The sequence below is a fragment of the Sander vitreus genome, chromosome 2 (genome assembly GCF_031162955.1).
Source record: "Sander vitreus isolate 19-12246 chromosome 2, sanVit1, whole genome shotgun sequence".
In the NCBI taxonomy this organism is placed as follows: domain Eukaryota; kingdom Metazoa; phylum Chordata; class Actinopteri; order Perciformes; family Percidae; genus Sander; species Sander vitreus.
Genome location: NC_135856.1, coordinates 24050483 through 24077885, shown reverse-complemented (window position 1 = coordinate 24077885; position 27403 = coordinate 24050483). Strand labels below are relative to the sequence as shown.

At 40.0% G+C, this 27403-nt stretch overlaps 1 protein-coding gene across 6 annotated transcripts; it reads left to right on the top strand.

The window, feature by feature from the left end:
- Positions 1-170: 170 nt before the first annotated feature.
- Positions 171-27247, top strand: uso1 (USO1 vesicle transport factor). 6 transcript variants are annotated; one of them, XM_078262101.1, is made up of 28 exons: positions 171-415; positions 1829-1915; positions 3335-3399; positions 3509-3585; positions 3791-3802; positions 4085-4138; positions 5344-5444; positions 5559-5661; positions 6512-6567; positions 7068-7188; positions 7325-7503; positions 7616-7756; positions 8373-8461; positions 8564-8718; positions 9229-9434; positions 9588-9608; positions 15991-16101; positions 16370-16488; positions 17456-17533; positions 17790-17971; positions 18076-18197; positions 18532-18670; positions 20113-20279; positions 21170-21226; positions 21820-21918; positions 22014-22118; positions 23282-23497; positions 26350-27247. In XM_078262101.1, the coding sequence occupies exons 1-28, from the start codon at positions 350-352 to the stop codon at positions 26422-26424; spliced, it is 3003 nt and encodes a 1000-aa protein (XP_078118227.1). In that variant the 5' UTR covers positions 171-349; the 3' UTR covers positions 26425-27247. The 6 variants fall into 6 exon arrangements, with proteins under 6 accessions (XP_078118227.1, XP_078118236.1, XP_078118244.1 ...); XM_078262110.1 differs by lacking the exon at positions 3791-3802; XM_078262118.1 differs by lacking the exon at positions 9588-9608.
- Positions 27248-27403: the final 156 nt, after the last annotated feature.

Genomic DNA, 27403 nt, shown 5'->3' with positions numbered 1-27403 from the left:
TTTCCACCACTGCCTTTGTATTATTTTTCACACAGTGAACTGAATGAAATTGGTCTTTGTATTAGTGTATGATCTTTCACACTCACAGTATAATCAATTACTTTCTTGCCCTTTAAACAAGTGAACTCCATTGTCTGCTGATCAGCCACGTATCGCCACGTCTGCGCGCATGCGTAGTGCCCTCACATTTGTGTTCCGGGGTCGATTAGTCAGTGTACACAATCATCATTGTGGACCTTTTTTTCTTTTCTATTCACATAGTTGTTCACGGATCACTGAGGGGGAAGTGTGAGGGTTTTTTTAGAAGGAGAGACGCTTTGAATACGGCACCGAGAGGACGTTTATAAAGATGAACTTCTTAAGAGGAGTGATGGGTGGGCAGGCAGCCGGGCCGCAGCCGTCCGGAGCGGAGACGGTAGGAAACCAGCCCGGCTAGCTGTTAACTGCAGCTAGCTAACATTTCCACCACTGTTTACCTGACAAACTGAGACCACACACACGTCAGCAATAAAACGTGTGTTTGTACACTGAGGGTTAATTTCTTTCTCTAAAAAAACACCCAGTATGACATGTTGAGAGGCTGGGCCCTCCCTAAATCAGAACAACGAGCTAGTTTAGGAGGCTAATTAGCTAACGTAGCATATCTGTCAGCCAGCAGCAGGGCTGTCTGACATATCTGCTGGTTTCTCTTCGTGCAGCTGTGATGAATGGGAACATGAAGGAAAGAAAACGGGCAATAATGAATACAAAGACTATCAGCTGCCAGTCCCTCAATCAATATCGTCCTACAATGTCTTTATTTTCAAATAACCTCCAACAATACAGAAGCTAAATATATTCACATCCAGTATAAAGGGTTGAATTAAAGGCAATTAGTTCCACATACAAATAGGCCTTCTTCTTGGTCATGTAGGTCTGCAAAAAACGGTTACTTTCATTATCGATTAATCTGCTGATTGTCTTCTCTTTCTTGTCTTCATAATTGGTTAGTCCGTAAAATAGTGACCATTTCTTATCACCGTACAAGGTGACACATTCAAGGTGCTTGTGTTGTTCAGCACCCAAACATATTCAATTTCTAGCGGTATAAAATAAAGTATCAAATCATCACAGGGTGTAATCCCAGTATGAAACAATCAGCATCTTGATGTACAGCAGCATATGACAGGCATGCAGAGCATTGCAGGCATTGCCGGAGCATTATAGCCACATAATCAGATCTTTATCGTTAGACGTTCCTGTTTTGGCTGTTCAGGGAGGCTGCGTGTTCCTCCTGCAGAATGCACAATACATTCATCAAGAAACTGTTACATCAGTGCTGTCTTTCCCAGTAATGGTGTTTAAACAGTAACTAACATTAATCCCAGAAGAATCACTCTTTTGAGTAAGTAAATCATATTTAAAGTAAATATACTGTATTATAAATGTATTCTTGACCACTACACCTATGGTATAGTGTTCATTGCGATTGAAAATTCCTTGCCCTTTTCTAGAACAAAAGAAGTTATTCTGTCCTCTAGATCAGTGTTTCCTAACCATTTTGGCTCCTTAAATTAAAACAATTGTGACATATGTTACTGATTGAATATCTCTGCTGGTTTCCTTTCCAGTAATTAACAAAGATTAGAGGAAAGTATTAAAACATATGCATTTCTTTCATTCATAACGCCTCAGACGGGAAAAAAAACACAAACAACTATAAGGGAACATCCCGTCCACTGATCTGCAAAATGCCCCGCCTTATTAAGACATGAATACAGATTTCTTCTCTTGATCGTATATTAAGCAGATGCGCAAGCAAAATAAATAATGATTCCTCTATTGACAGATCCAGAAGTTATGTGACCGAGTAGCCTCCTCAACGCTCCTAGAAGACCGGAGAGATGCTGTCCGGGCTCTTAAGTCCCTCTCTAAGGTACAGTAAAGTGTAAAGATAAAGTTATTGGAAACGGGTGCAGTAGAAATACACTCAGTTACCAGTTTATATGGTACACCTAGCTAAATGTAATGCAGTCTAATACAACAGTCCTGCAATAAATACTACCTTCATGAAGTTTATAATGTTTTTGCTGAAACATTATTATAATAATATATAACATATTTTGAGGTGTTTATTGAACTTTATAATCATTTTGGAGTCTGTGGTTCTGCTGAATTGTGTTGGGTTTTACTGAGTGTTTTCAATATTTAGTTTTGCTGTCATTGATATGGGGTGGACAGTATACTAAAAACACCTCTCAGTATAAAAAGCAGTTTGAATAAAAACTGAACATTAAAACCGTATAAAGATTTATTGCAGGACTGTTGTATTTGACTGCATTACTTTTTGTCTAGGTAGATATTATAAACTGGCAACTGAGTGTACGTTGGGGTTTGTGTTAAGTCACATTCTTCTAGCATTTTCTTTATTCAGTAGGTGTTTAGTGTATTAACATGTTTTAATCTACAGGGGTAGCTGTCAGCAAAGGAGGAAATAACAGTTGAATTAAATTCCTGTAGCGCTGTATTAATGCCGTGTAAATGTATGTTTTCTCCTTGGTCACACTGTCATGGTTAAAGCTCTCATTTGTCAAAATCTGATTAAAATGATCTGATCATTGACCTCTCCAAAGCCACCTCTCAGTTCTGTTCATGGACAGTTTTGTTACTGGCTGCCACGTCAACCATGAGTAATGAGTTTATCAGGCATGAATAAGGGGTTTAGGATGCACAGGGTTGCACATTAACACACAGCGGTGTCAGTGCTGTGCAGAAACACAGACACGGATGTGTAGACTGCCTCTATTTTCTAAGAAATATAATACAAAGTTCATAATTGTTATTTTTCTTTGTCCACATAGATTACAATTCCTTCATTTTTAAAACTGTTTTGTCCTGACAGTAGATCACTGATCTTATGAGTATTATTAGAATACTACTGTTGGTTTATAAAGCGTTAAGTGGTTTAGGGCCAAAAAACATGCTGCAAAGTTATGAACTGTCCAGACCTCTGTGCAAGCTGTAAACGTGCAGAAGCAGCATTACATTTTTATGCAACACATATCAGGAACAAACTTTCAGAAAACAGTTATTTCAAGTCACGTTTTCTGTTTTTACGGCTCCTTTTATTCAATTAAAATTGAGACCATTGATACCATGCTGGTTCAGTAGCTGCACTCTAACTGTTATTGTCCTGTTTCATTAATTAAAACATTTTTATTTTATTTCAAAATCGTATTTATGTGTCTTTATATCACATTGTGTTTCTTCTTTTATATCTTATATACAACACTTCTACTTGCCTTGTTGAAAGGTACTTTACAAATAAACTCGCCTTCCCTATTATCTTTTATAGAAATATCGCATGGAAGTTGGCACACAGGCGATGGATCACTTGATTAACATACTGCAAACTGACAGGTGTGTTGATAAAGTATTTCTGTGTTTTTGTTTGGTCATTGACTCAAGTTTTGTTAACAATAAAACGTGTGTTTTGTTAACACTCTGCTTCTTCCTGCTACTTGAACAGGTCTGACTCTGAAATCCTTGGCTATGCTTTGGACACACTGTACAACATCATCTGCAATGATGAGGAGGAAGAGCAAGGTATTAAACCCTCCCATTATTATTAGAACCTTAAATTGGTTATCATTTGAAGATAATTCTGACTGAGCCTTTGTTTTGTTTGCGTGTGAGTTCAGTTCATGTCAACTGGACATCAGTGAATTTGCATTTCCCTCTTCTGTACACTGATAATGTTTTATGTAAAGATTCTCATCTCTCTTTTCTCTTCCATGTTTTAACCCTACAGATGAATCAGAAGGTAAAACTCTTTGACTGTGCATGAGCCCCCCCCCCCCCCCCATACACACATCCCATTCCCCCCCTCCCCGCCTAAAAATCATACATTGTTCTTGGTTGGGTTGTTAAAAAAGACCACATTCTTGCAGTACACAGATTTTTAATAGCTGATACAATTCAAGGCTGTGTGTTTGTTGTCACATCTTTACAAGAATCAGTCAGCTGATTCTTCAGAGTGGTTGAAATGAATGCTAGCTGTTGGGTGAGGCTTAAAACTTCCTCTTCCCGCCTCTTGCCCTCGCAGACGCAGTAACCCCTATCCCTGCCTCAGGGAAGAATAAGAATGTTTCCATGCCTGGTCAGTACTGAAACCAAGATATCTCTGCCATAAATAGTACTGCTATTTAACTAACTACACTAAAATGTGCCGGCACTGGTAAAGTGAATGGAAGGTGTTTGGGTGGTAACAAGAATGCTTCACTAATACCATCACATCCTCGAACATCTGTCTCTCATTTCTCCTTTGTTATCCTCACATTCAAATACCGGGTTGTTTTTGCACCGTTGTGTTGGAATTATTGTATAGTTTTTAGAATCAGTTCACCCAAATTACAAAAAAAAAAATCATATTTTCCCCCCTTTACTGTAGGAGTATCTAGCTTTTTGTTTTTGTATCTAGCTTTATTTTTGGTCTCGACCTTCTGCCTCTTTAGCTCTAGTTTAGCAAAACTGTCAAGATGTGCGCCAGAAAACCAAAACAATGAGCTAAAAGAAGCAAAAAGGTTCTGTAGATAATTCTGTGTATTCATCACAACAAATGGCCCATTTAACATTACTCATTTGATCCATTGTTAATATAAAGATATTGATTATTAGCCTATATAGCTGTGTTAGGCAGTGTCTTTTTGGCGGCATTGAGCAAAAATTCCATTTGAACCTTTCGGCAGTTTGTTATTCAAGTGGTCTGATAGAAAACTAGACCTCTATTGGGTTGAAAGCAGAAATTGTAGCGATGGATATATCAAAATGTGGATAAATACATCTAAAACTATCTGCATTGCTAGATACTGTTTAAGTACCTTTTTTAAATTATGGTGAGATTACGAGGTAAGTATACACTTGCTCTCAGTGCAGTGGTGTTGCTAACCAGCGTGTCACACTAAAGCTCTCAGCTCATCCCACATTAAATATTTATTCCCATGTATACACTGTAACCCTACTGAGCTCACCCTGTTCACCCTCCCATCCAGCTGTCCCCTCATCTGTGTGACGCCCTTTTATTTTCCCAGAAGGCGTGTTCACAAGTATCACCCTGAGCGTGGCACATTTTTTGAATGTATTTTGATATTCCATGTAAAGTCATTATTCAATAGCAGAAAGCCACCAGCGATAAAGACTGGTAAGAAAGTTTTGAGAAGTTCCAGATCATTAATTATTACCGCTGTCTAACTCGGTAACTCGATTGCTGTGAACAAACCAACTGGTCCCCTCACTAGACTTTTGACTCCTCATGTAGTATTTATTGGAGACGTCACTTACTTCAGCTTTCGTTCTCCTTCCCAGATGAGGCTGCCCAGAAGCAGGCAGATGACCTGGGTGCCCAGTTTACAGAACAGTTTGTTCAGGACCCTGAGCATGTGACTCTGCTTCTCGCTCTGTTGGAGGTACTGAACTGTTTCTGCTCCAGTGGCAAGACGTCTGTGTTGTTATATTTGTCTAAACAACTGCCTGACGTACTTAAGCATTGATGTGATTTTTTTTACATTTTTTTTTTTAAGGAGTTTGACTTCCATGTTCGTTGGCCCGGGGTAAAGCTGCTGACTGCTCTCCTGAAGAACCAGTGTGTCCAGGTTCAGGGTATCATTCTGGTCAGCCCCATGGGTGAGTGTGTCCTCTCCACATCTCAGTCCCTCCAGGATTTCGCGGGACCTTTTGTAAAAAATTGCGATAAAAGTTGCGATGTCTTTTGTATGTTTGTTGCGATTTTTTTTATTTTTATTTTTTATTTTTTTTATAGTTCTTTGAAAATAAAAAGGAAACTTGTTTTGGGGAGAATAAAATTTCTCTGGGCTGAGTTTCCTAGTAACCTTACCAAAAAGGCTCAGAATGCTGTAAATGTTGGTATAATATGAAAATGGCTGGTGGATTTAAGACAAAAAACTAATAATTTATTGAATGAATCAAATTTAAACATATCTGTCAGTGGCTTGTTGATCTTTACATTGTTAGTTAATTTTCTATCCTGGCCTAAAATGTATCGGACGGTCTGAAATGTTTTGCACGGTCTTTCGCTGTACGTTTTGTTGGTAAATGAGTCACACACACGTCTCGTCGTCATATCAAAAACAAGGAAATGATCAACCCGTTCTTACTCCCGATTGGTCATTGGCTCTCAGAGTGCACCGGGGACTGCTGTGATTGGTTGACGTCGCGGGAAACTTCAGGTTATTGGTCAAATGTGCGGAAAAGTTGCGGTAATGGGTCAAAATTGCGAGTCGCACCAAATTCGCGGTGATTGGTTGAATTCGCGTGAATTGGTGATCGCGAATCCTGGAGGGACTGACATCTGATCCGTTTCATATCAACATTTCTGTATGCCTTTACTGACGGCACCTGTTAGCTCCAGAAAAGTTGACGACTCACACAAAAAGATGAGTCAGTTTGTCAATATTTCCTTGTTTTACTTTAACCAGTATTTAACATAAGTTTTTATTTATGATACCATCTGCAGGTGTTTCCAGGTTGATGGACTTATTGGCAGACTCTAGAGAAGTAATCCGCAACGACGTGAGTAATTGTCCCTGTTGCGACGTTCAGACCTACTTTGGCTCTGTGTGAAAAAATGCAGCCCTCTCATTCATTTCAATGAGGCCAGTCCATCAGTTGGCAAAAAAGTTCTACGATAGGTAACGTCATCTGGCATGCGCACATTCCTGGTGGATTACTTTGTAACAAGAATGTTGTATTTCTGCCGATTACCTCACAATCGTTGCAACGAAAGATAAAATAGTTGCAGCCGTGATAACTTTACAGAGTTGTAAAAGCTTGTGTCAAGAGTGTTATAAACTGTGCAGTGTTTCTGCACTGAGAAGCCTCCAAATTCACAGATTTGTTACTCAAACTGGACTTCCTAGTATTTCCTGTCTCACAGCATGGGTACCTTAACGCTAATGCAGCCCCCTGCATCGTTTTAATGCAGAGCTGATTTTGGTCTGAACGCTCACTAAGTTTGTTTAGCACAGTTCTTTGTGTCAGATGCATGACGACCTGTTTTTCGCTTCCAACAGGGCTTGCTGTTGCTTCAACAGCTGACCAAAAGCAATGCTGCCATTCAGAAAATTGTGGCATTTGAAAACGCATTTGAGCGTCTTCTAGATATCATCACAGAAGAGGGCAGCAGCGATGGCGGTAAAAGGATTTTCATTTTCAATGCCGAAAGCTTCAAATGCGATCTAGTTTCTTGATTTTCTGTAATTACGATGGTAAGATCATTGTTTTTCTTGTGAGATATGTCCTAATGCATATCCTTTTTTCCTTTGTGCAGGTATTGTGGTTGAGGACTGTTTGCTGCTGCTGGTAAACCTGCTAAAGAACAACAGCTCCAATCAGAATTTCTTTAAGGAGGGCTCCTACATTCAGAGAATGAAGCCCTGGTTTGAGGTCGGTGACGATAACTCTGGCTGGTCTGCACAGAAGGTCACCAACCTCCACCTCATGCTGCAGGTAATGCAGAACAATCATGTTGAAGTGTTGATTTAACCTATTTACACATTAAACAAGCAGAACAATGGGATCTTGTTTTGCTATAAACTTGATGACAATGTTCTGTTCCCAGTTGGTGCGAGTCATGGTGTCTCCAGTGAACTCTCCTGGAGCTACAGCTAGCTGTCAGAAGTCCATGTACCAGTGTGGTCTGCTGCAGCAGCTGTGCACCATCCTCATGGCCACCGGTGTGCCTGCTGACATCCTCACTGAGGTAATAACACAACGTACTACCCAGTACAGAGAAGAATAATTGCTTAAGGCTGATTTATGCTTCTGCGTTAAATAGACGCTGTGGGTACGTACGTAGGTACGTGGAGATACCGACCATACGCCGTAGCCTGATGTGCACCTCTCAAAAAACTTAACTACACGTCGCTCTGCCGTGGCTCGGTAGCGTTGCATTTCCCTCTACTCATTTCCGGGTTCTTCTTCTCCATAAACCTCATGAAATCAAGGAGAGGGTTAACTTTTTCTGCTACAGATTTCCGACCATGGTCAGAAAGCACAGGGGAGACACTTTTTCTCTCATTATGCCTCTAGAGTCGGTACTAGCTTCGAAGGTAATTCCAGTCACTCTCTCACTCGCTCTACCACACACTCCACACACACACACACGCACACACACACACACACACACACACACACGTGTGCTATACTCTTAAAGAGATCGACGCACACACCAACGCGCAAGTATAAACTTACGTAGGATATGGCGAAAAGCTCTGTGTGAAGTCTTCGCAGAACCATAAATCAGCCTTTACTCAGACAGCTTGGCTCCTTTTGAGAAATACTGCATTCAAGCTTGTGATCTGGCCCCTTTCTTTCAGACCATCAACACTGTATCAGAGGTCATCAGAGGCTCACAGGTAAACCAAGACTACTTTGCATCTGTCAACGCTCCTTCAAACCCACCAAGGTAAGACGCAACCAATGAGCCAAGACATTAAATCACCCATGTCCATCTGATAGTCAACTGACCTAACTTTCTCTCTGATCTCTCTTGTTTGTCTCTACATAGACCGGCCATCGTGGTGCTGCTCATGTCCATGGTGAATGAGAGACAACCGTTTGTCCTTCGCTGTGCAGTCCTCTACTGTTTCCAGTGTTTCCTGTACAAAAACCAGAAAGGACAGGGGGAGATTGTGGCTACGCTGCTGCCCTCCACCATTGATGGTCAGTTGCACCGAGTTGAGAAACTTTTTAAGTGGAGTTTGAAGACAAATTGTCCTGAGAAGACATTGTGTTTTCCTCGTATAGACGGTTTCCTCCTATAGAGATCACTCATTTTAAATCAATTTTTAACAGCTTTCCAGAGCAACATTAAAGTTTGATTACTACTAAAAATGATCCCTCAGTGTAAAACTTGAGTAATTCTTTAAGCTTCCTATTCCCACTTTTATTACTTTTTTATTACTTTACTTTTTATATATATATATATACACACACATATATATGGTATTTCAGCTTTTGAGGTGCAATACATTTATTATATTATTATCTTGTTTGTTTGGACTTCTTCTGAAAGTTATGATGTTATTGTACAGTGGTTGTTGTTGTACACCAAACTTTCCACAATGCACATTACAACACCTAAAGATGGATGGACTGCTGTTTATTCTGCCTTCAGCTTTATTTATGTATTCACAATAATTTCTTTACTGACTTGCTCACTTTTTTCCGCAGCCAATTCCATCTCAGCGGGCCAGCTGCTGTGTGGAGGTCTGTTCTCAGTAGACTCTCTGTCCAACTGGTGTGCTGCTGTGGCCTTGGCTCACGCCCTCCAGGATAACCTCACACAGAAGGAGCAGCTGCTGAGGGTCCAACTGGCCACCAGCCTTGGAAAGCCCCCCGTCTCCCTGCTGCAGCAGTGCACCAACATCCTCTCCCAGGTAGGACCATAACAGTAGCTCTTAGCTGCTGGAATAAAGAAGATGCTAACAGGTTATGTGTGTCTGGGTAGGAAGGTTTTTTGGCAAATAAAGGTTAAACTGAAGTGTCAACAACAGTGAATAGAACAGTGTCACGTTATTGTGGTTTTGCAGGGAGATAAGATCGTCCGGCGGGTAAGTAACTTTTGTCTGTGTGTTCGTGTGTGTGCGTGCTGTGAGTGTTTGGGCGCCATCTATGCTGGTTATTTTGGCTTGGCATCTGTAGTAGAGGTCTTGTTGGCCCATGTGTTGGGGGATCTTCGCTCTAACTCTTTACTACCGCTCTTTCGTCTCTAACTTATGGCTATGACCCTGTTCTTCCTCATTTGTGTGGCACACAGGTGCACTCGCCCCCACAGATTAAAAAGCTCTCGTTGCTCTCAATGTGTTCACTAGTGGATAAGTACAGAGAAAAGGGACGCACCAGCTTTTTCATGGGTTTCGTCATTCTAACACCTGTTTGGAGCTGTGACTTTGGTTCGTTTGGTGTGCTGCAAGCCCTTATCTGTCTGTTCAGGAAGTGTGCCTCAGCAGCTTTTGGGCCTTTTCCTGTCCGAGTGAGAGATCTCCACTCTTGTTTGTCTGGTTCTCTTATCCAGGGAAGGGTTAAACTTTAGGGCAACTGGTCTTGGTTAAAGGTGCTCTGAAGACGTTTCTTCTCCCATTCGAGAGAGCACCTTTAACCAAGTCCAGTTACCCTAAAGTTTAACCCTTCCCTGGATAACTAGGACCTGAATGACTGAGAACTTTCACAGACATCTGGTTCTCAGTGGGGTTCTCAGGTACAGTGGGGAAAAAAAGTATTTAGTCAGCCCACCAATTGTGCAAGTTCTCCCACTTAAAAAGATGAGAGAGGCCTGTAATTTTCATCATAGGTACACTTCAACTATGTGAGACAAAATGAGAAAAAAAAATCCAGAAAATCACATTGTAGGATTTATAATTAATTTATTTGCAAATTATGGTGGAAAATAAGTATTTGGTCAATAACAAAAGTTCATCTCAATACTTTGTTATATACCCTTTATTGGCAATGACAGAGGTCAAACGTTTTCTGTAAGTCTTCACAAGGTTTTCACACACTGTTGCTGGTATTTTGGCCCATTCCTCCATGCAGATCTCCTCTAGAGCAGTGATGTTTTGGGGCTGTCGCTGGGCAACACGGACTTTCAACTCCCTCCAAAGATTTTCTTTGGGGTTGAGATCTGGAGACTGGCTAGGCCACTCCAGGACCTTGAAATGCTTCTTACGAAGCCACTCTTCGCTGTCCCGGGCGGTGTGTTTGGGATCATTGTCATGCTGAAAGACCCAGCCACGTTTCATCTTCAATGCCCTTGCTGATGGAAGGAGGTTTTCACTCAAAATCTCACGATACATGGCCCCATTCATTCTTTCCTTTACACGGATCAGTCGCCCTGGTCCCTTTGCAGAAAAACAGCCCCAAAGCATGATGTTTCCACCCCCATGATTCACAGTAGGTATGGTGTTCTTTGGATGCAACTCAGCATTCTTTCCCCTCCAAACACGACGAGTTGAGTTTTTACCAAAACGTTCTATTTTGGTTTCATCTGACCATATGACATTCTCCCAATCCTCTTCTGGATCATCCAAATGCTCTCTAGCAAACTCAAGACGGGCCTGGACATGTACTGGCTTAAGCAGGGGGACACGTCTGGCACTGCAGGATTTGAGTCCCTGGCGGCGTAGTGTGTTACTGATGGTAGCCTTTGTTACTTTGGTCCCAGCTCTCTGCAGGTCATTCACTAGGTCCCCCCCGTGTGGTTCTGGGATTTTTGCTCACCGTTCTTGTGATCATTTTGACCCCACGGGGTGAGATCTTGCGTGGAGCCCCAGATCGAGGGAGATTAGTGGTCTTGTATGTCTTCCATTTTCTTATAATTTCTCCCACAGTTGATTTCTTCACACCAAGCTGCTTACCTATTGCAGATTCAGTCTTCCCAGCCTGGTGCAGGTCTACAATTTTGTTTCTGGTGTCCTTTGAGAGGTCTTTGGTCTTGGCCATAGTGGAGTTTGGAGTGTGACTGTTTGAGGTTCTGGACAGGTGTCTTTTATACTGATAACAAGTTCAGGTGCCATTAATACAGGTAACGAGTGGAGGACAGAGGAGCCTCTTAAAGAAGTAGTTACAGGTCTGTGAGAGCCAGAAATCTTGCTTGTTTGTAGGTGACCAAATACTTATTTTCCCGAGGAATTTGCAAATAAATTCATTAAAAATCCTACAATGTGATTTTCTGGATTTCTTTTTTTTTTTTCTCATTTTGTCTCTCATAGTTGAAGTGTACCTATGATTACAAAAATGAAAATTACAGGCATCTCTCATCTTTTTAAGTGGGAGAACTTGCACAATTGGTGGCTGACTAAATACTTTTTTGCCCCACTGTACCTGCTTATAAATACCCAGTGCAGGTGCCAAAAGATGTTATACTTTATACTAGCCTGTATGCCAGCCAAACTTAGCCCCGCCCGCAACATTTGAGGTCGGGAAGTTCGGTCTGGACTTGATCTGTTGTGGAGCAACTATGCCAATCAAATTGTCAGGGCGGGCTTTATACGATGGACAGATCATCAACAGTAACGTAATCAATCATGTCACCAAAGAGCGCTTCGGTTGAATTCGTTTACAACAAAGATGGCTGCCGCTGGAGAATTGAGATGTGTAGATTCCGCTATCGCGTTTGTTATAGAACATATCGACAGCGCATTCATTTAAAAAGAGGAACACAGAACCGCGATCACGTATGTATACACATTGCCACACCCGTCCGTACGACACGGAAACTGCCACCTCTGCCTTTGCTCTGTCGAAGTCTGCCTTTGACTCGCAGCTTCTGTGATGTCTGTCTCCGTTGCTCTGATTGGTTGTAGGTCTATCCAATTGAGTGCAGAGGCATTTTCTTTCCTGGTTCGGTTGAAACACGCCCCCATAATCACAGCCCAATGGAGCAGTATCAGACTCATATTCTGACTAGAATCTGAGTATGCTAATTCTTATTGCTCCCACCCCTACGAGCCTCCAGGCTGACAAGAATGTGGTCAGTTAGCTTTGAGAGTTAAAGGTTACATGTTGATGTTAAAACTCATTGTAATGGTGGTTTTCAGTTTGAAGGAAGGGATGTGCCTTTATTCTTCTCGCTTGAGTCTTTGATTTTCGTCAGGCTGTAGTTTTAACCACAAACACATAAAGAAGCAGAGTATATGTTTTTGTTGTTGCAGAAGCCAATGTTTGTTCAAATAATACTTGTGGTCATTTTCCTGTCTTTTTGTTTTCCTCTTCATTTTGCATAACGTCATATTTGGAGACTAAATCTGAAAAGGTGATTTCGTAAGTTTTTGTAGTATATAATGCTGATAAGTTTTTACCAGAGACTGTATATAAAGTTGGATGACACGTCTCCACTTCCTCCCACTGTACAAAAGTAAAGCCAAAATATCCCAGATATGGTCGCCGCCATCTTGTAATTTTGGAGCCAGAGTCTGCGCAGTAATGACCGGGCAGTTGAGCCGCGGTACCAAAGTCCCACCCATACACCCGCTCGACCAATCACGAGTCAGTCACAGCTGTCAAGCATGATGTTTCACCCTGTTTTCATAGCATCAAATAACTAATAAAAACCAAACTTGTGAGAAAAATGAACACTTGAACAAACATCAGCGTGATCAGAACTACTTAAAATGACAGAAACCATCTCTGGGAAAAGATTATTTGACGTGTAATTAGATTTTTTTTATTTGGCCTGCTAACATGGAGCGGGCAGGATTTACGACAGCTAGCTACCAGGGGGCGATCCAAATGTTTTGGCTTCACTTAGACAGTCTGCATCAACCCCTGGTTTTTACCCACACCATGCTCCTCATTACTCAATTCTTCTTAAAGCATGGGGTGCATCAAGTGTTTGCACCAATTTATTAGCAGCCTTAAACTACAGTGTAGAGTTTACAGATTATTATCGCCTCTGCTCTGTGTTTTAATGTGTATTGATTTTCATCATCTTGCATTCCAACTCCATGAAAATCATGCTTTCTTTTGCAGCAGCTGATTGAGATAAATTATTCTGCATAATTACTTACTGACATTAGTAATTAGAAGCTGATGCTGAGCTGACTTTTGTAAAAAGGAAAGAATATCCATGTTGAGGTCTGTTGCAGATCTGAAACCTCTCACCTGTTTCTCAAAGCTGTTTTCATGGAAATGGATGGTCATTTTTATCACCTCTTTATTATTAGTCCCTTTTTCATTCTTAAAAAGCACATTTATCCTTCTCTGCCCTCCTTTCTTTCAAATAGTTGCCCCATATATATTTCCATTTCCGTCTGCATTCCTCCTCTTACAACACAGGGTTAAAAGGAAGCAAAAAACTTCACAGCATTGGTTGCTTTTCTGCTCTGAGTTGGAAGTTTTTTTCAACTCAAGGCATTCAGGGCACCCCTGCAAAAACGAGAGGCACTAACTCATTGAAAATTGTATACTTGATACTTGATTGCTGGAAATAAAGATACAGTTTTTTTTACAATTTCTTAATACAGGACACCTAACCTTGTTGAATTTACTGAATGTATTATTTTTGACTGTCTCGTTGTTTTTTGTTTGCGATAACATTATTAACTACTAATGGTTGATGTGATTGAAGTGTTCCCAGTTAAGCGTTGATGGGTTTACTTTAATCAAGTGCACGTCCGGATGGGAAGACATGAAATGTGCCAACAAAATGAATGCTTGTTTTAACACTAACTCATATTCAAGCACTTTTGTTGCCATTTTATCAGCCCAGTTTTAAATTCATTTTTTCCTGTTTGAATTTAATACATCAGCAATAATATAGTTGGATTTCTTTTGCAAATTATACCTTGCTCTTTTGAAGAAATGACCAGAACTGTTGCTTAACCAATGTCCCAATCTGGACTTAATCTAAAAGTCTATAACCAGGATTAAAATTCTAATTAATTGAAATATTGGTTGGAATTCTGATCCAGGTTATGATGGTGTGCCTTCATGTACATATTAGGCAAGGCAAGGCAGCTTTATTTGTATAGCACATTTCAGCAACAGGGCAATTCAAAGTGCTTTACATGAAAACAGATTAAAAAAAAATTAAAGACAGATAAAATACGAGAAAAAGTTACAGTGCAGTATAAGAAATTAAACATTGAAGAGCAGTTAAAACAGTTAAATATATAAAAGCAGATAAAATAGGAATTTCTCTTTATATGCTTATATAGATTGTTATACAGTGTCAACAATGCAGCTTCAGTATAAGAAATGAACAGTTATTTAAAGAAAGGCAACATCAAAAAGAGAGGTATTCAGATATGTGGAGCATAAAAACTAAATGCTGCTTCCCCCTGTTTAGTTCTGACTCTGGGGACAACAAGCAGACCTGTCCTCGACGACCTGAGAGGTCTGGGTGGTTCATAGTGGCATAGTAGGCACAGGCACTGCATAATAGCAGATCAGAAATGTATTTTGGCCCTAAACCGTTTAGTGATTTATAAACCAGCAAAAGTATTTTGAAATCAATTCTTTGAGGCACTGGAAGTCAGTGTAGAGACTTCAGAACTGGAGTGATGTGATCCACTCTCTTGGTCTTAGTGAGGACTCGAGCAGCAGCGTTCTGAATCAACTGCAGCTGTCTGATTGATTTTTTTAGGGAGACCTGTAAAGACACCGTTACAGTAGTCAAGTCTACTGAAGATAAAAGCATGGACAAGTTTTTCCAAATCCTGCTGAGACATAAGTCCTTTAACCATTGATATATTTTTTAGGTGGTAATAGGCTGACTTTGTAATTGTCTTAATGTGGCTGTTAAAATTCAGGTCTGAGTCCATGACTACACCAAGATTTCTGGCTTTGTCTGTTGTTTTTAACATTATCGTTTTGAGTGCTGACTTTTAATCGTTCCTCCTTTGCTCTAAAAACAACCACCTCAGTTTTTTCATCATTTAATTTAAGAAAGTTCTGGCACATCCAGTTGTTAATTTGTTCAATGCACTTAGTCAGTTGTTGTATTGGACTATAGTCCCCTGGCGATAAGGTTATATAAATTTGTGTGTCATCCGCATAACTATGGTAACTTATTTTATTGTTTTCCATAATTTGAGCCAGTGGAAGCATGTAGATGTTAAACAGGAGAGGCCCCAGAACGGAGCCTTGGGGAACTCCGCATGTCATATTTGTATGCGCAGATGTATAATTCCCTATAGACACAAAGTAGTCCCTATTCTTTAAATAAGACTCAAACCACTTTAGTACTGAGTCAGAAATGCCAACCCAGTTTTCCAGTCGGTCTAGTAATATGTCATGGTTGACTGTATCAAATGCAGCACTGAGATCAAGTAATACCAAGACTGAAATTTTATTTAAAAATATTAAACATCTGGTTCTCCATTGTCTAAACTCCATATGTTTTAATATCTCTAGAATATTACATATTTGAACTTTTGTCAGCTGTTTTTATAGTCATTCAAGAAGCACATGTTAAGATTTCTTTTCTCTCTACAGGGCAGTAAAGTGCAGACCAGGGTGGGGCTCCTCATGCTGCTGTGTACATGGATCAACAACTGTCCGATTGCTGTCACTCACTTCCTACACAATCAGGAAAACGTTCCCTTTGTATCCTCGAAGCAGCTTGCAAGCCATCCACCAATTTCATTACAATAAATGTATTCAGTCTTAGATTTGTTAACAAACTGGATTGAATATTTATAATTTTTTAACTTATAACCTTTAAGGAATTCAGTTAAATCTTCTCATTCAGATTGACAGCTACAGTATGTACTATATATCATCGTATTCTACTTCCAGGTTAAACAAAATAGTGTGTTTGAGTCTAAAACTGACTGGTGTTGAATGAATCCTTGACTCGGTGTGACTCCTGCAGCTGACAGCACAGATCTCCGAGAACTTGGGAGAGGATGAAAGGCTGGTGCAGGGCCTGTGTGCACTGCTTCTCGGCATCTGCATCTATTACAATGACAACTCGCTGGAAAACTACACCAAGTAAGTGTCAACTCGCACACACACACACACACACACACACACACACACACACACACACACACACACACGTATTATACCCAGTATTGGTTTATTTTTTGTTTATTGAAGTTATTGAGTGTTGTTTTTGTTATTTGGCACTGAATTTGGACTAACTGAAGCTTTATTGTGGGAACACAGTTTCTCCATGTGATGTGTCGATATACAGATACAGCATGATAATCATAGAAATAGCCCTCAATAAGTACTTAAGTTTTCCAGAATTGTCCAATTGTCAAAGTTATCAGAATCAGAAATACTTAAATAATCCCAGGGGGAAATTATTATTGTTACAAACTCCAGATATACAAACAACATATATTATGCAGACAACATATATATTGGGAACAGAATAAATATATATATATATATATATATATATATATATATATATATATATATATATATATGGGCTGTCAATCGATTAAAAAATTTAATCTAATTAATTACATACTCTGTGATTAATTAATCGAAATTAATCGCATACATAATTAACGGTGCCTGAACCGATACTTTTTAAGAAAGTAAAAAAGAAGAAGAAAAAAAATAGTACTAAACAACAGTTGGTGGCATTAAAGAACGGCTTGTTTATTGCTAAGGCCATATGGTCAAAATGAAATGATTTAACAATAACTAATTTCAGTAGTAAATTGCTGTTGAACCATCAGATGGGAAAAGGACATTTACAATAACTTCAAATGCACCACAAGGCTGTAGTTTACACAGCAATTTTTCCGACGGCAGCTGCAGATTGTTACATCCTGGTGTTGAATCCTCTACAGTAAAACACAGTCAAACTTTACACCGTTTAGCGTTAGCTGTCAGCATTTCAACCGTGTTTAGTCCAGCTACTAGCTAGCGGTAGGCTAACGTTAGCTGCTGTCGAGTATAGTGTTAACTAGTGTCACGTGCAGCGGTGTTTGTGTTTCAGAGCATCAGAGAGAAGCGCAGACATATCAGTGGCACCAGATTTCGGTAGCCAGGGTTGGCATGAAGAAGATTTTTACAAGTAAATGTTCCAATTAATAATCCAGGCAGAACATATATATATATATATATATATATATATATATATATATATATATATATATATATATATATATATATATATATATATATATAGATATAGATATATAGATAGATCGATCTAAATGCCCCAACCCGATGAAGTGAAGGAAAGATCAGATTAATCATGTCAACACAGAGTCGGTTAAAGCGCTGTATCCTGTTTTAAGACCTGCCATGTTGTCTCTTTCCTCCTTTAGAGAAAAGCTAAAGCAGCTCATCGAGAAGCGGATTGGAAAGGAAAACTTTGTAGAGAAACTGGGCTTCATCACCAAACATGAGCTGTACTCGCGGGCGGCTCAGAAGCCCCAGCCAGTCTTTCCGTCTCCGGAGCAGATGCTGTTCGACCACGAGTTCACCAAGCTGGTCAAAGAACTGGAGGGTCAGTCAAAGTGAATTCTCCACATCTAGTGATGGTTAATTCATCATGGCAGTTGCAAAGTTAAATGGTGTTCTACTAAGTATTTCTCCCGCTACTCCACACAGGCGTGATCACCAAGGCAGTTCACAAATCCAGTGAGGATGAGAAGAAGGAAGAGGAGGTGAAGAAGACATTAGAACAACATGACAACATTGTAACCCAGTATAAAGAGCTGATCAGAGAACAGGTAAACAACTGACATATTTTACATTGTTTTTCATGTATGTGTATTTGATATTATTTATGTTTGATGCACTTTCCTGTTGACTGTTTTAGTCAGATTAGATTTACTTTATTGATCCCAAATTGTGAAATTTCAGTGCTACACCAGCAAAATATAAGACACATAGCACACATACAGAATATACAAGAAATAATAAATAGGATAGAATACAACAACAACTATTCAAAAATAAAGATACAAAAATACAAAGGAAAGAATGTACCAACGTATATACAAATGGCGAATAACAATGTACAACCTACTTCAATAGTATTTATTTTGATTGTGCGATCCTCAGGATGCTCAGATCCAGGAGCTGAAGGAGCAGGTAGCGTCCATGTCGTCTCAGAACGAACAGATGCAGACTACAGTCACCCAGCAGCTGGCCCAGATCCAGCAGCACAAGGATCAGTACAACATCCTCAAGCTCAAATTAGGTGGGTTCACCTCATTGGTTGACTGGTAGGAGATGTTTGTGTCTGGTTTTGTTAGTTGAATGAACAATAAGCACATTTTAATCCTATCCTAAAGTGATTTTGGAAAAGTTAAATGTCTTTAATTCATTTTCCGTGTAATTTAATTATTAACTTTTAACAACTCTAGTCTTGTTTTCATATTTTTGGCCACCATCCGTGTTGATTATAACATTTTACTGCTTCATTGCTGCGATATGAGGCAACAGTGATATGCAGCGACATCGCAAGATACAGTTTTACAACAGTGTGCACAGAGCAACAACATGCACAATCAGAGAGGTTCAGAGAGGGAGTAGTTCAACAATTTTTTGGGAAATACACTTAATCGCTTTCTTTCACATACACAATGTGAAAAGGGCAATTTGTGGTTTTAAGGGAGTTATGTAGCAATTTCTTGGCAAACAAAAGGGAAGGCGTAGTGATTGCATGGAGTCTTGTCATCTCAGTAAGGTTGCAGATTTTAGTACCACCATACCTGTACAGAAACACATATTAAAACCTATGGTCCCCGACCATATAATCTGGCAATCCTTGCTAAGTCTTGAGACGCTGCACAGAAGTACTCGGAGGATGGATAAACTGTTGTTAGTCAAGAAATAGTTACATCGTGTAGCTCCTCTGGAAAAAAAATTAAAATAGAAAAAATAGTTGTTTGTGTATGTATTAAACAAACGAGATGCAACATGTTAATTTGTGAGTTTTACAGGTACTGGTAAATGTATATTTGAACTTAGGACAGGGCCAGACTAACCATGTCTCCCTGCTTCCAGTATTTACGCTAAGCTAACAACATCCTAACTCTAGCGCTGTACTTGATGCACAGACACGAGAGTGATATCGTTCTTCACATCTAACTCATTATGTCATATCACTTATTCAGAAGTGAAAATTAAAATGGATGCACCAGAATTGTCATTGTCAACATGTCTGATGGCTTATGTGGTTTCATTGTTTCTCTGTATAATTGCTGAATGGAGCAGAGTGCACAATGCCTTAGCTAAAGAATTTTAAATAGTGAGTAAAATGTTATCATAACTGCATAGGATAATGGCTAAAAACTATGTAAGTCAAACCCAGGCTGTAAACAGACGTGCCTCTAAAGAGACTCACTAAAAGACTAACTGAAACAATCTAAACTCTTCCCATAATATGATGATTGACTGTTCTAGAGACACTGATAAATAGTCCAGGCTGATATATGGTCAACACGTTGTTCATCAGTTTTTTTCTCCTGAATATCAAAATCCGTATGAGCCTAAAAAGAATCCAGTATCACTCGGGCTGTATTACTGTATTTACAGTAGCTGGTTTTTTGTTGTGTACATGTGTACATTATACAAAAATCAGTAACGTCAACATTTATATCACATTTTCACGTTTGTGTACGTGTGTTTACACTTCAGGTAAGGAGAACCAGAATCAGTCTAACAGCCAGGGAGACAGCTCTCAGGTGAACGGGCTGCAGACAGAGGAGCTCATACAGCTCAGAGAGGAGGTGGAGGAGCTCCGCAAGCAGCACACACTCCTTCAGACACAACTCCATGACAAAGATGCACTCATCAACACCCTGGTTAGTAAATGTTGTGTGCGTGTGTGACACAGACATCCATCACCCCCTCCAGACACAATTCTGTGACTCCCTGGGGAGCGTTTCCCAAACAGCAACGGTGGTCACTGTACACAGAACATGATTGAAACTGCTGACATTATTACATAAACTGGTGTTTAGTTTTATGTGGTCGGCTCCATGCATAACATATAAACAGCAGATAGACTTTGGATAATAAATGACACTGAACTTCAAACCACACCTTCACTATCATGGAAACAGCCAGACAACATTACAGTATATGGATACCAACTACAGTTTTCTGGCGAACTAAAATGACTTAAAACAACAAATAAATTCTTACAACAGAATTTCCAACAACTTGAGAAACACTTCCCGGGGGACTTAGAGTTTGTGTGCTTGTTTGTAAGACAGACTGAATTAGAGCTGCACTTGGTCGATCCACAAAAAATGAATAGGCAACTATTTTGATCATTTAAGTTACTTTTTAAGCAAAAACTCCAAACATCTCCAAGTTTCGGCTTCTTCAATTTGATGATTTGCCTCCTTTCTTCACCTTTTTATCATTTTAAATTGAACATTATGTTAACATTTATGTTTGGGCTGTTGTTCTGACAAAACAAGACATTTGAAGACGTCACCTTCGACTCTGGAGAAACTCTGATGGATGCTTTTTTTATATAAATACAGTTTTCTGACATATAAACGAGGAATAAGAAAATAATCCGCAGATTAATTGATTGATGAAAATAGTCATTAGTTTCAGCCCTATTCTAAATATAATCCTACAATTAGAAGTGGATGTAGAGTTTTACTTTAATCCTGTCATAGTGAAAAGGACATTATAGTGTGTCAGTAATGTATTTTGTTTTCTCTGTATGTAACTGTAGAGGTCAGAGACAGCAGAAGGTTCAGCAGGAGGATCAGACAACACAGAACTGCTCAAGGTGGGATTCATCACTAATACACTTCCCCTTTAAGAGTTTGGAACTGACCTTTGTTTTCCAATGAATGTATGTGTAAGGGTTGAAGCTGGCATTATTCTATATTTCTCTTTTTGTCACCAAATCCCATGAAAAGACTAAAACCAACATCATTGGTCTGCCTGTTAATTAGGGCTGCACAATTAATCACAATGTTATCAAAATCACAGGGGGCAAAATATATGTCAAACCATTCTGATTTAATATTGTATCCTACAGGCCAAAGGAAAAAAAATCTTTGTTTGGTACAGATCCTCCCAAAAATCATACTATAATCATTTCATTTTTTAAATTTTTATATTTTTCAAGGAAAGTGAGAATAATGATGCAAAAATGATCATTCCTTCCAATATCGTCAATCAAATCGCAATTGCAATATCAGTCAAAAATAATTGCAATTAGATATTTTCCTGATATCGTGCAGCCCTACTGTTAATTCTTTTGGACTTCCCTGCCCTCTGTCACTTTGCCCCAGCGTGTTTGTTCCCAGAATATCACCAGACTTAACACTACAAAACTTCAACGGAAAGCATTTTGTTTGACTCTGTTTGTTGCAGGAGCTGGAGGCTCTGAGGAGTCAGGTCGAGTCCCAGTCGGCAGAAATCAACCAGATGAAGACGGAGAGACAAGAGCTGCTCAGAAGAGCTGAAGCTGGGGTAAATATCATGCAAATATGACATTTTGTGCAAAATATATCACATTATTTCTTGACAGATGCTAAATGAATCAACCTGCCACTGGTTTCTTTCAGTCCTCGGACGCAGTCTCCAGCAGTGGCGGCTCATTAGACGCTGCCAAGATGGCAGAAGTGGAGAGCAGACTCAGAGACCAGACGACTGAGACCGAGAGACTCAAGGTGTGTAGAATAACTGTTCAACAAAATGTGTGTATGACTGTAAAGCATCACTTCACTTCACCCTGATTTGTTTCAACTATAGAGCTCAACAGTCCCGCCCCTCCTCTGAGAGACCTTGGGTTCCGGAAGTCAATTTCCCATTAATTTCTCCCATTGACGTCTGGAAAAATCCGTATATAAAGAGTTTTAGACCATGTCTTAGGCTAACCAGGTGGGACGTGACTCATAAGCATACAACGTATCATTTCAAGTAAAAAAACGAACAGAAAATCCCCAAGAAGTCAAAGGTACAAGACTGTGTACACATCGTCATCTCAGAGCGAAGGAACTACTCATCCCATAAGCCACCGCGCACCACTGAACAAAGGAAGCTTACGGTAGTTTAGCTAACAGCTAATTTGGCTAACCGCTAGCTGAGACAGGTAATAACTTTAAAAGACCCTCAAAATAAAACCTGAAAATAACCCTTAACATATATAACGGCTGTTAAGTCAGCTGTAGCCGGCTTTACCCAGTGTTAAGTTTGAGTTAACGTTATTTTAGACTGAATCAAGCTGTCAGCTAGCGGTTAGCCGAATTAGCTGTTAGCTAAACTAACGTTAGCTTCCCGGCAGAGGCTAACGTCAGAAGCGTGGGAACAGATTGTAATTCGTGCAGTGTCGTAAATCCTTGTGACGGATCGTGCAGGCAGCAGAGATCGGGTACTGACACCCCCCCTCCTCACCAGCATGAGTTCCACCAATCAGAGGCATCACTGTGTGATTGTTCAGGATTGTGGGTAATGAAGTACTTATCCAAGACATCGCGAATAAAAGACATTTATCTCTAAACAAGGTTAGTGCCCCATGATTTTTGGCATCTATATGAGCATATACAATCGCTTAGTCATGTACGCAAGCTGGTTTTAAGTCTACCATCGACGGTTTTATGGCTTATACTGCAAATGTCAATGGAGAAATTGCATTGTATTTTTACTTCCGGAACCCGCTGTGGGCGGGACTGTTGAGCTCTATTTAAACACCAGTTGGCTCTGACCTCTTTGAAATTATTTATTTTATTCATCGGATGTTTGGGGTTTTTCCTGGGTTCCCATCATTTTCTATTCAACATCTACACCTTTTTCCTTCCTGTCTCTGTCCTCTCCATGTTCTTCGTTGGTTCAGGAGGAAGCAAAGAGCTTGTCAGAGAGCCGGGCGGAGCTGGAGCAGCAGCTGGCTTCAGCCACCAGCACGGTGGCCATCCTGCAGACGGAGCAGGCCAAGCTGCAAACGGAGGTGCAAGAGTCCAAGAAGGAGCAGGACGACCTGCTGATGCTGCTAGCAGACCAGGACCAGAAGATCCACAGCCTCAAGCAGAAACTCAAAGACCTGGGAGAGACGGTACACAATCAGTATTATAATTTTCATTAAATTCCTCAGGAGTTTTAACTCATCATCTTATATGAATGAATGAATGAATGAATAATTTTTAATATTGTGTCATGCACAAAAAAAAGTATGCCCAGCCCAAACGGGCTTACAAGACACCATTATTCATAGCAAGGGGCCAGATACCACAATAGCAACATAAATGAAACAAATAAACCTTCTTGTCTTTTTTTGCCATGCTTTAGAGACAAAAGTTGCCAACTTAAATGTATTAAATCTAAACAACCACTCTATTTGGCCATCATCAGTACACCAGAACATTTCAGCATTTTGAACAGACATTTCATGGAAGATAATAAGGACAATACAAAAGGAAATGGGATTCATTCTCAACTTCTCCTAATTCACATAGTTCGCACAACCTTTTATCTTCTTGTAAGTGCTGAAAAGCTTTACCGCTGTGAAACCTCACTCATCTAAACTTGTGGAGAATGGAGTTTCATCGACATAGACCGATTAATGTGCGAAAGGAAAACTATGACAGGTTTTGTTGACAATCTTTTTTCTATGATGACACCAACACCACAACTAAATAATAACTAAGCTATGAAAACAGTAAATATGACTAAATATATTACAATATTAAAAAATGAGACTAAAAGTTCAGATACAAACCAGACTAAAATGTTTTTGTTGACTAAAAGTGGATTCCACCTAACAGTCTAATGACTAAAATGTGACTGAAACTCATATTGTTGCTCCAAGACTAAGTCAATGAAATTGGCTTGTGTGGTGGTTTGATTTTCTAATGCTGGAATCTGGATTGTCAACACCAATAAACTGGCTGAAAAGCGAACTCCAAACTGCTGCTATGAAAGACAATCATTTTATAATTTACTTACTAGTTTCAGTGCAACGGCTTCACCTCACTTTGATGAGGTTCAGTTGCCTTGAGCTCTTGTTGCACTCGTGTACATCCAACATCTCACTCAAAATTATAAATTAGCAAGGCCAGCTGTTTTTGATAGATGTTGTTTCTGCTTCCGTACCAGAACTGGTGTTGTTACAGGATTGCGGAGGTTACCGTAAAAGCAGCACGGTGGCCCAATGGTTAGCACTGTTGCCTCACAGGAAGAAAGTACTGGGTTTGAATCCACAAAGTATAGTATGTCGGAAAAAAAGTCCTAGTATAGTATGTCGAAAAAAAAAAAAAGTCATAGTAAAGAATGTCGAAAATTTGGGTGGTGATGGCGCAGTGGTTAGACACGTGCCTTTGGTGTGGGAGACCCAGGTTAGAATCCCACTGCGATACATCAACCATTGTGTCCCTGAGCAAGACAACTAACCCATTGTTGCTCCAGAGGCGTGCGACCTCTGATGTATGTAGCAATTGTAAGTCGCTTTGGATAAAAGCGTCAGCTAAATGACATGTAATGTAATGTAAAATGGAATTATGCTTTTGGGAACAAACGCGTCTCCGCAAACCTACATAGAGAATGTAGGATATGAGCAACTGTAGGTTGCAGAGGCTGATTGGTTGATCCGACCTTTGTCAGTAATTGGGTTCAAAACATACAAGATAAAAAGTATAAAGAAAACAGCTGTGTGAATGTCTCTGAATCACCCCCCCTGCAAATTTGGCTACATGCAGCACAAAGAGCATGTTTCAGCGTGCAACTCTAACCCCGATTTTCCACTGGGCACGTCTGTGCTGCGTTCCGGTTTTGTTCCGTCCTCCGCCACGCGCCATATTACACCGGGAACGTCTCAGAAGCGGAGCGTCTTGCCTGCCCGACTCGCAGATTATATTGTTTCTACTTTGGTAAATTGACTGCATAGTCTCGCTGTTTCATTTCCTGTCCGAACGGCCTGCGGCTCACGTGAAAATAGACCTGGTGCGTATCTTCAGCGGAGCACCGCTTCACGCACGCTTCTGGGACGCGCCATGGCGCGGCTGGTGGAATATAGCTGCGATTGCTCACGGGGGCCGCAGCGCAGACGTGCACTGTAAGGCCGGCTTCACACTGGCTGCGTGGCGTTTCTGTTGCGTGGCAGCTGCGTGGCGTTTTCTCTTTGCACACCAGAAAGGTGTCTGATGCGGCGCTGCTGCTGCTGCTATCCTTGTCTGTACACATGTATGTTTCCCGTTGCTAAAATGAAACAATAGCGTGTATACTTCATAAATATATAAAGATTTGATTACAGCAAAGACAACGTCTGCAATATTGACGACAAAATAGGCTGCAGAATATTTCGTTCTGTATTGACAGTATTTGAAAATAGATTTTTTTTTTAATTACATTTATATCTGCATGAATGTCAAAACCTAGAGACTTTCAAACATCAAAATGTCATTTATTAAATGTATTCGTGTCAAAATGACATCTAAACATCTTTTTGTATTCTATTTTGCCTGGAAACGCTTCCAACACGCTTGCATGTCGCGTGAAAAATAGGCGCCGGTCCTATTTCTAGCATGCACACGTTTTCAGCGCAGCTCAAGCTGCAAGCTCTAACCTGTTAACATGGGAGCCGAAATAAAAATGGACACGCCACGCTGCTGACACGCTCACGCTACGCAGCCAGTGTGAAGGAGGCCTAAGTCTACCTAAAGTCCAGCGTGTTGTCCTCCGTATCTGCTCATTCATTTGATCTGACTATCGAGACACAAACTAGACTTCCAAGCTTTTAATAATCTTAAGGTCTGCTCCCAGCTTAACCAATGAACTGTGGCGGTAGTTTTTGGTAGCACAGATGTCCTGAGTAGTAAGCTTTACAACTTCAAAGACATGCATGTGTCCTGACCACTCAGCTGTGTTTTGTGTGTTTGCTTTAGTTAGACTTTAGTGACACTTTCCTTTCAGGTGGACGATGAAGACGACCTTGACGCCAGGGACCAGACAGACGACGATTTCGAGGAGGATGAAGACGAGGACTAGAGGAAAAACACTGAAAGAAAAGATAAGGAGAGATGGGGAATATTTGTCTGCCCACAGGCAAGGAAAAAAAACTTGACTGAGAAACTGAGGAAGAGGACTAATCTATTGATGCTGTTTCTCTCTCCAGCTGCCATGCTATCTTCACGTTTCTTTACCTTCTTGTCACGTCACACCTACATGTTAGTTATTTTGTTATTTTTCCAAGGATTCAGTTTTTTAGCGGCAGCAAAAAGATTCAAACATGTCAGTGCATTCATCTCTGCTACTTTTAACCATCAGTTTGTGATGGATTTTACCAGTCTTGTGTTAATTATAATGTATTGTCATATAGTTTGTAATCATAAGAAAAACACTAGGTTAATATTGACTCACAAGTCATCTGGAAAATTTTGAAAGGAAGATTTGAAATGTAGCAACAATGCAACTGTAAACAGATTTGATATTCTCATTTTATCATAAAGACAACGAACGATGCACCTACAGCATCCCCTGCAATGTGTCACTGTGCTGCACCCTGAATTCATCTTCACACCCCTATCAGTTTGAGTTCAACGATACAGTATTTTAACACTCAAGTTGTTCCATTTCACTTATACGACACAACCTGACCGCTCTACAATATGCTGCAAAACACTGACAGAAAACATGTAAAGACAAAAAAGATATTTTTGCAACTTTTTGTCCAGTACTGGCATCCAGCTTCTGTATGATATTGTGTAACTTATCAGTTTATGAGCCACATTGAAATGAATAAAGAATCTATCAGTCTGTATGCCTAAATAGAGGGATAATTGTAGATAAATAAATTTTACTAAATCCACAATTAGACCAGAGAATTTTTCTTTTCATGATTATTTAGGCTGAATATAGGTATGGATAACTTTCTGTATATTCTGGCATTGTCATGTCTTGGCTACATAATGTGTTTTCTGGCAAAGAGCTCAGAAATTTTTCAGGAAAAAAAAAAAACAACCTTTTT

Bases quoted from the DNA above. Each gene is read 5' to 3' on its own strand.
- uso1 (XM_078262101.1), top strand. From the start codon at position 350: ATGAACTTCTTAAGAGGAGTGATGGGTGGGCAGGCAGCCGGGCCGCAG. The intron at 16,489-17,455 runs GTAAGTGTCAAC...TTTGTGTTTCAG, and splicing joins TCGCTGGAAAACTACACCAA to AGCATCAGAGAGAAGCGCAG. The intron at 18,198-18,531 runs GTAAACAACTGA...TGCGATCCTCAG, and splicing joins AAGAGCTGATCAGAGAACAG to GATGCTCAGATCCAGGAGCT.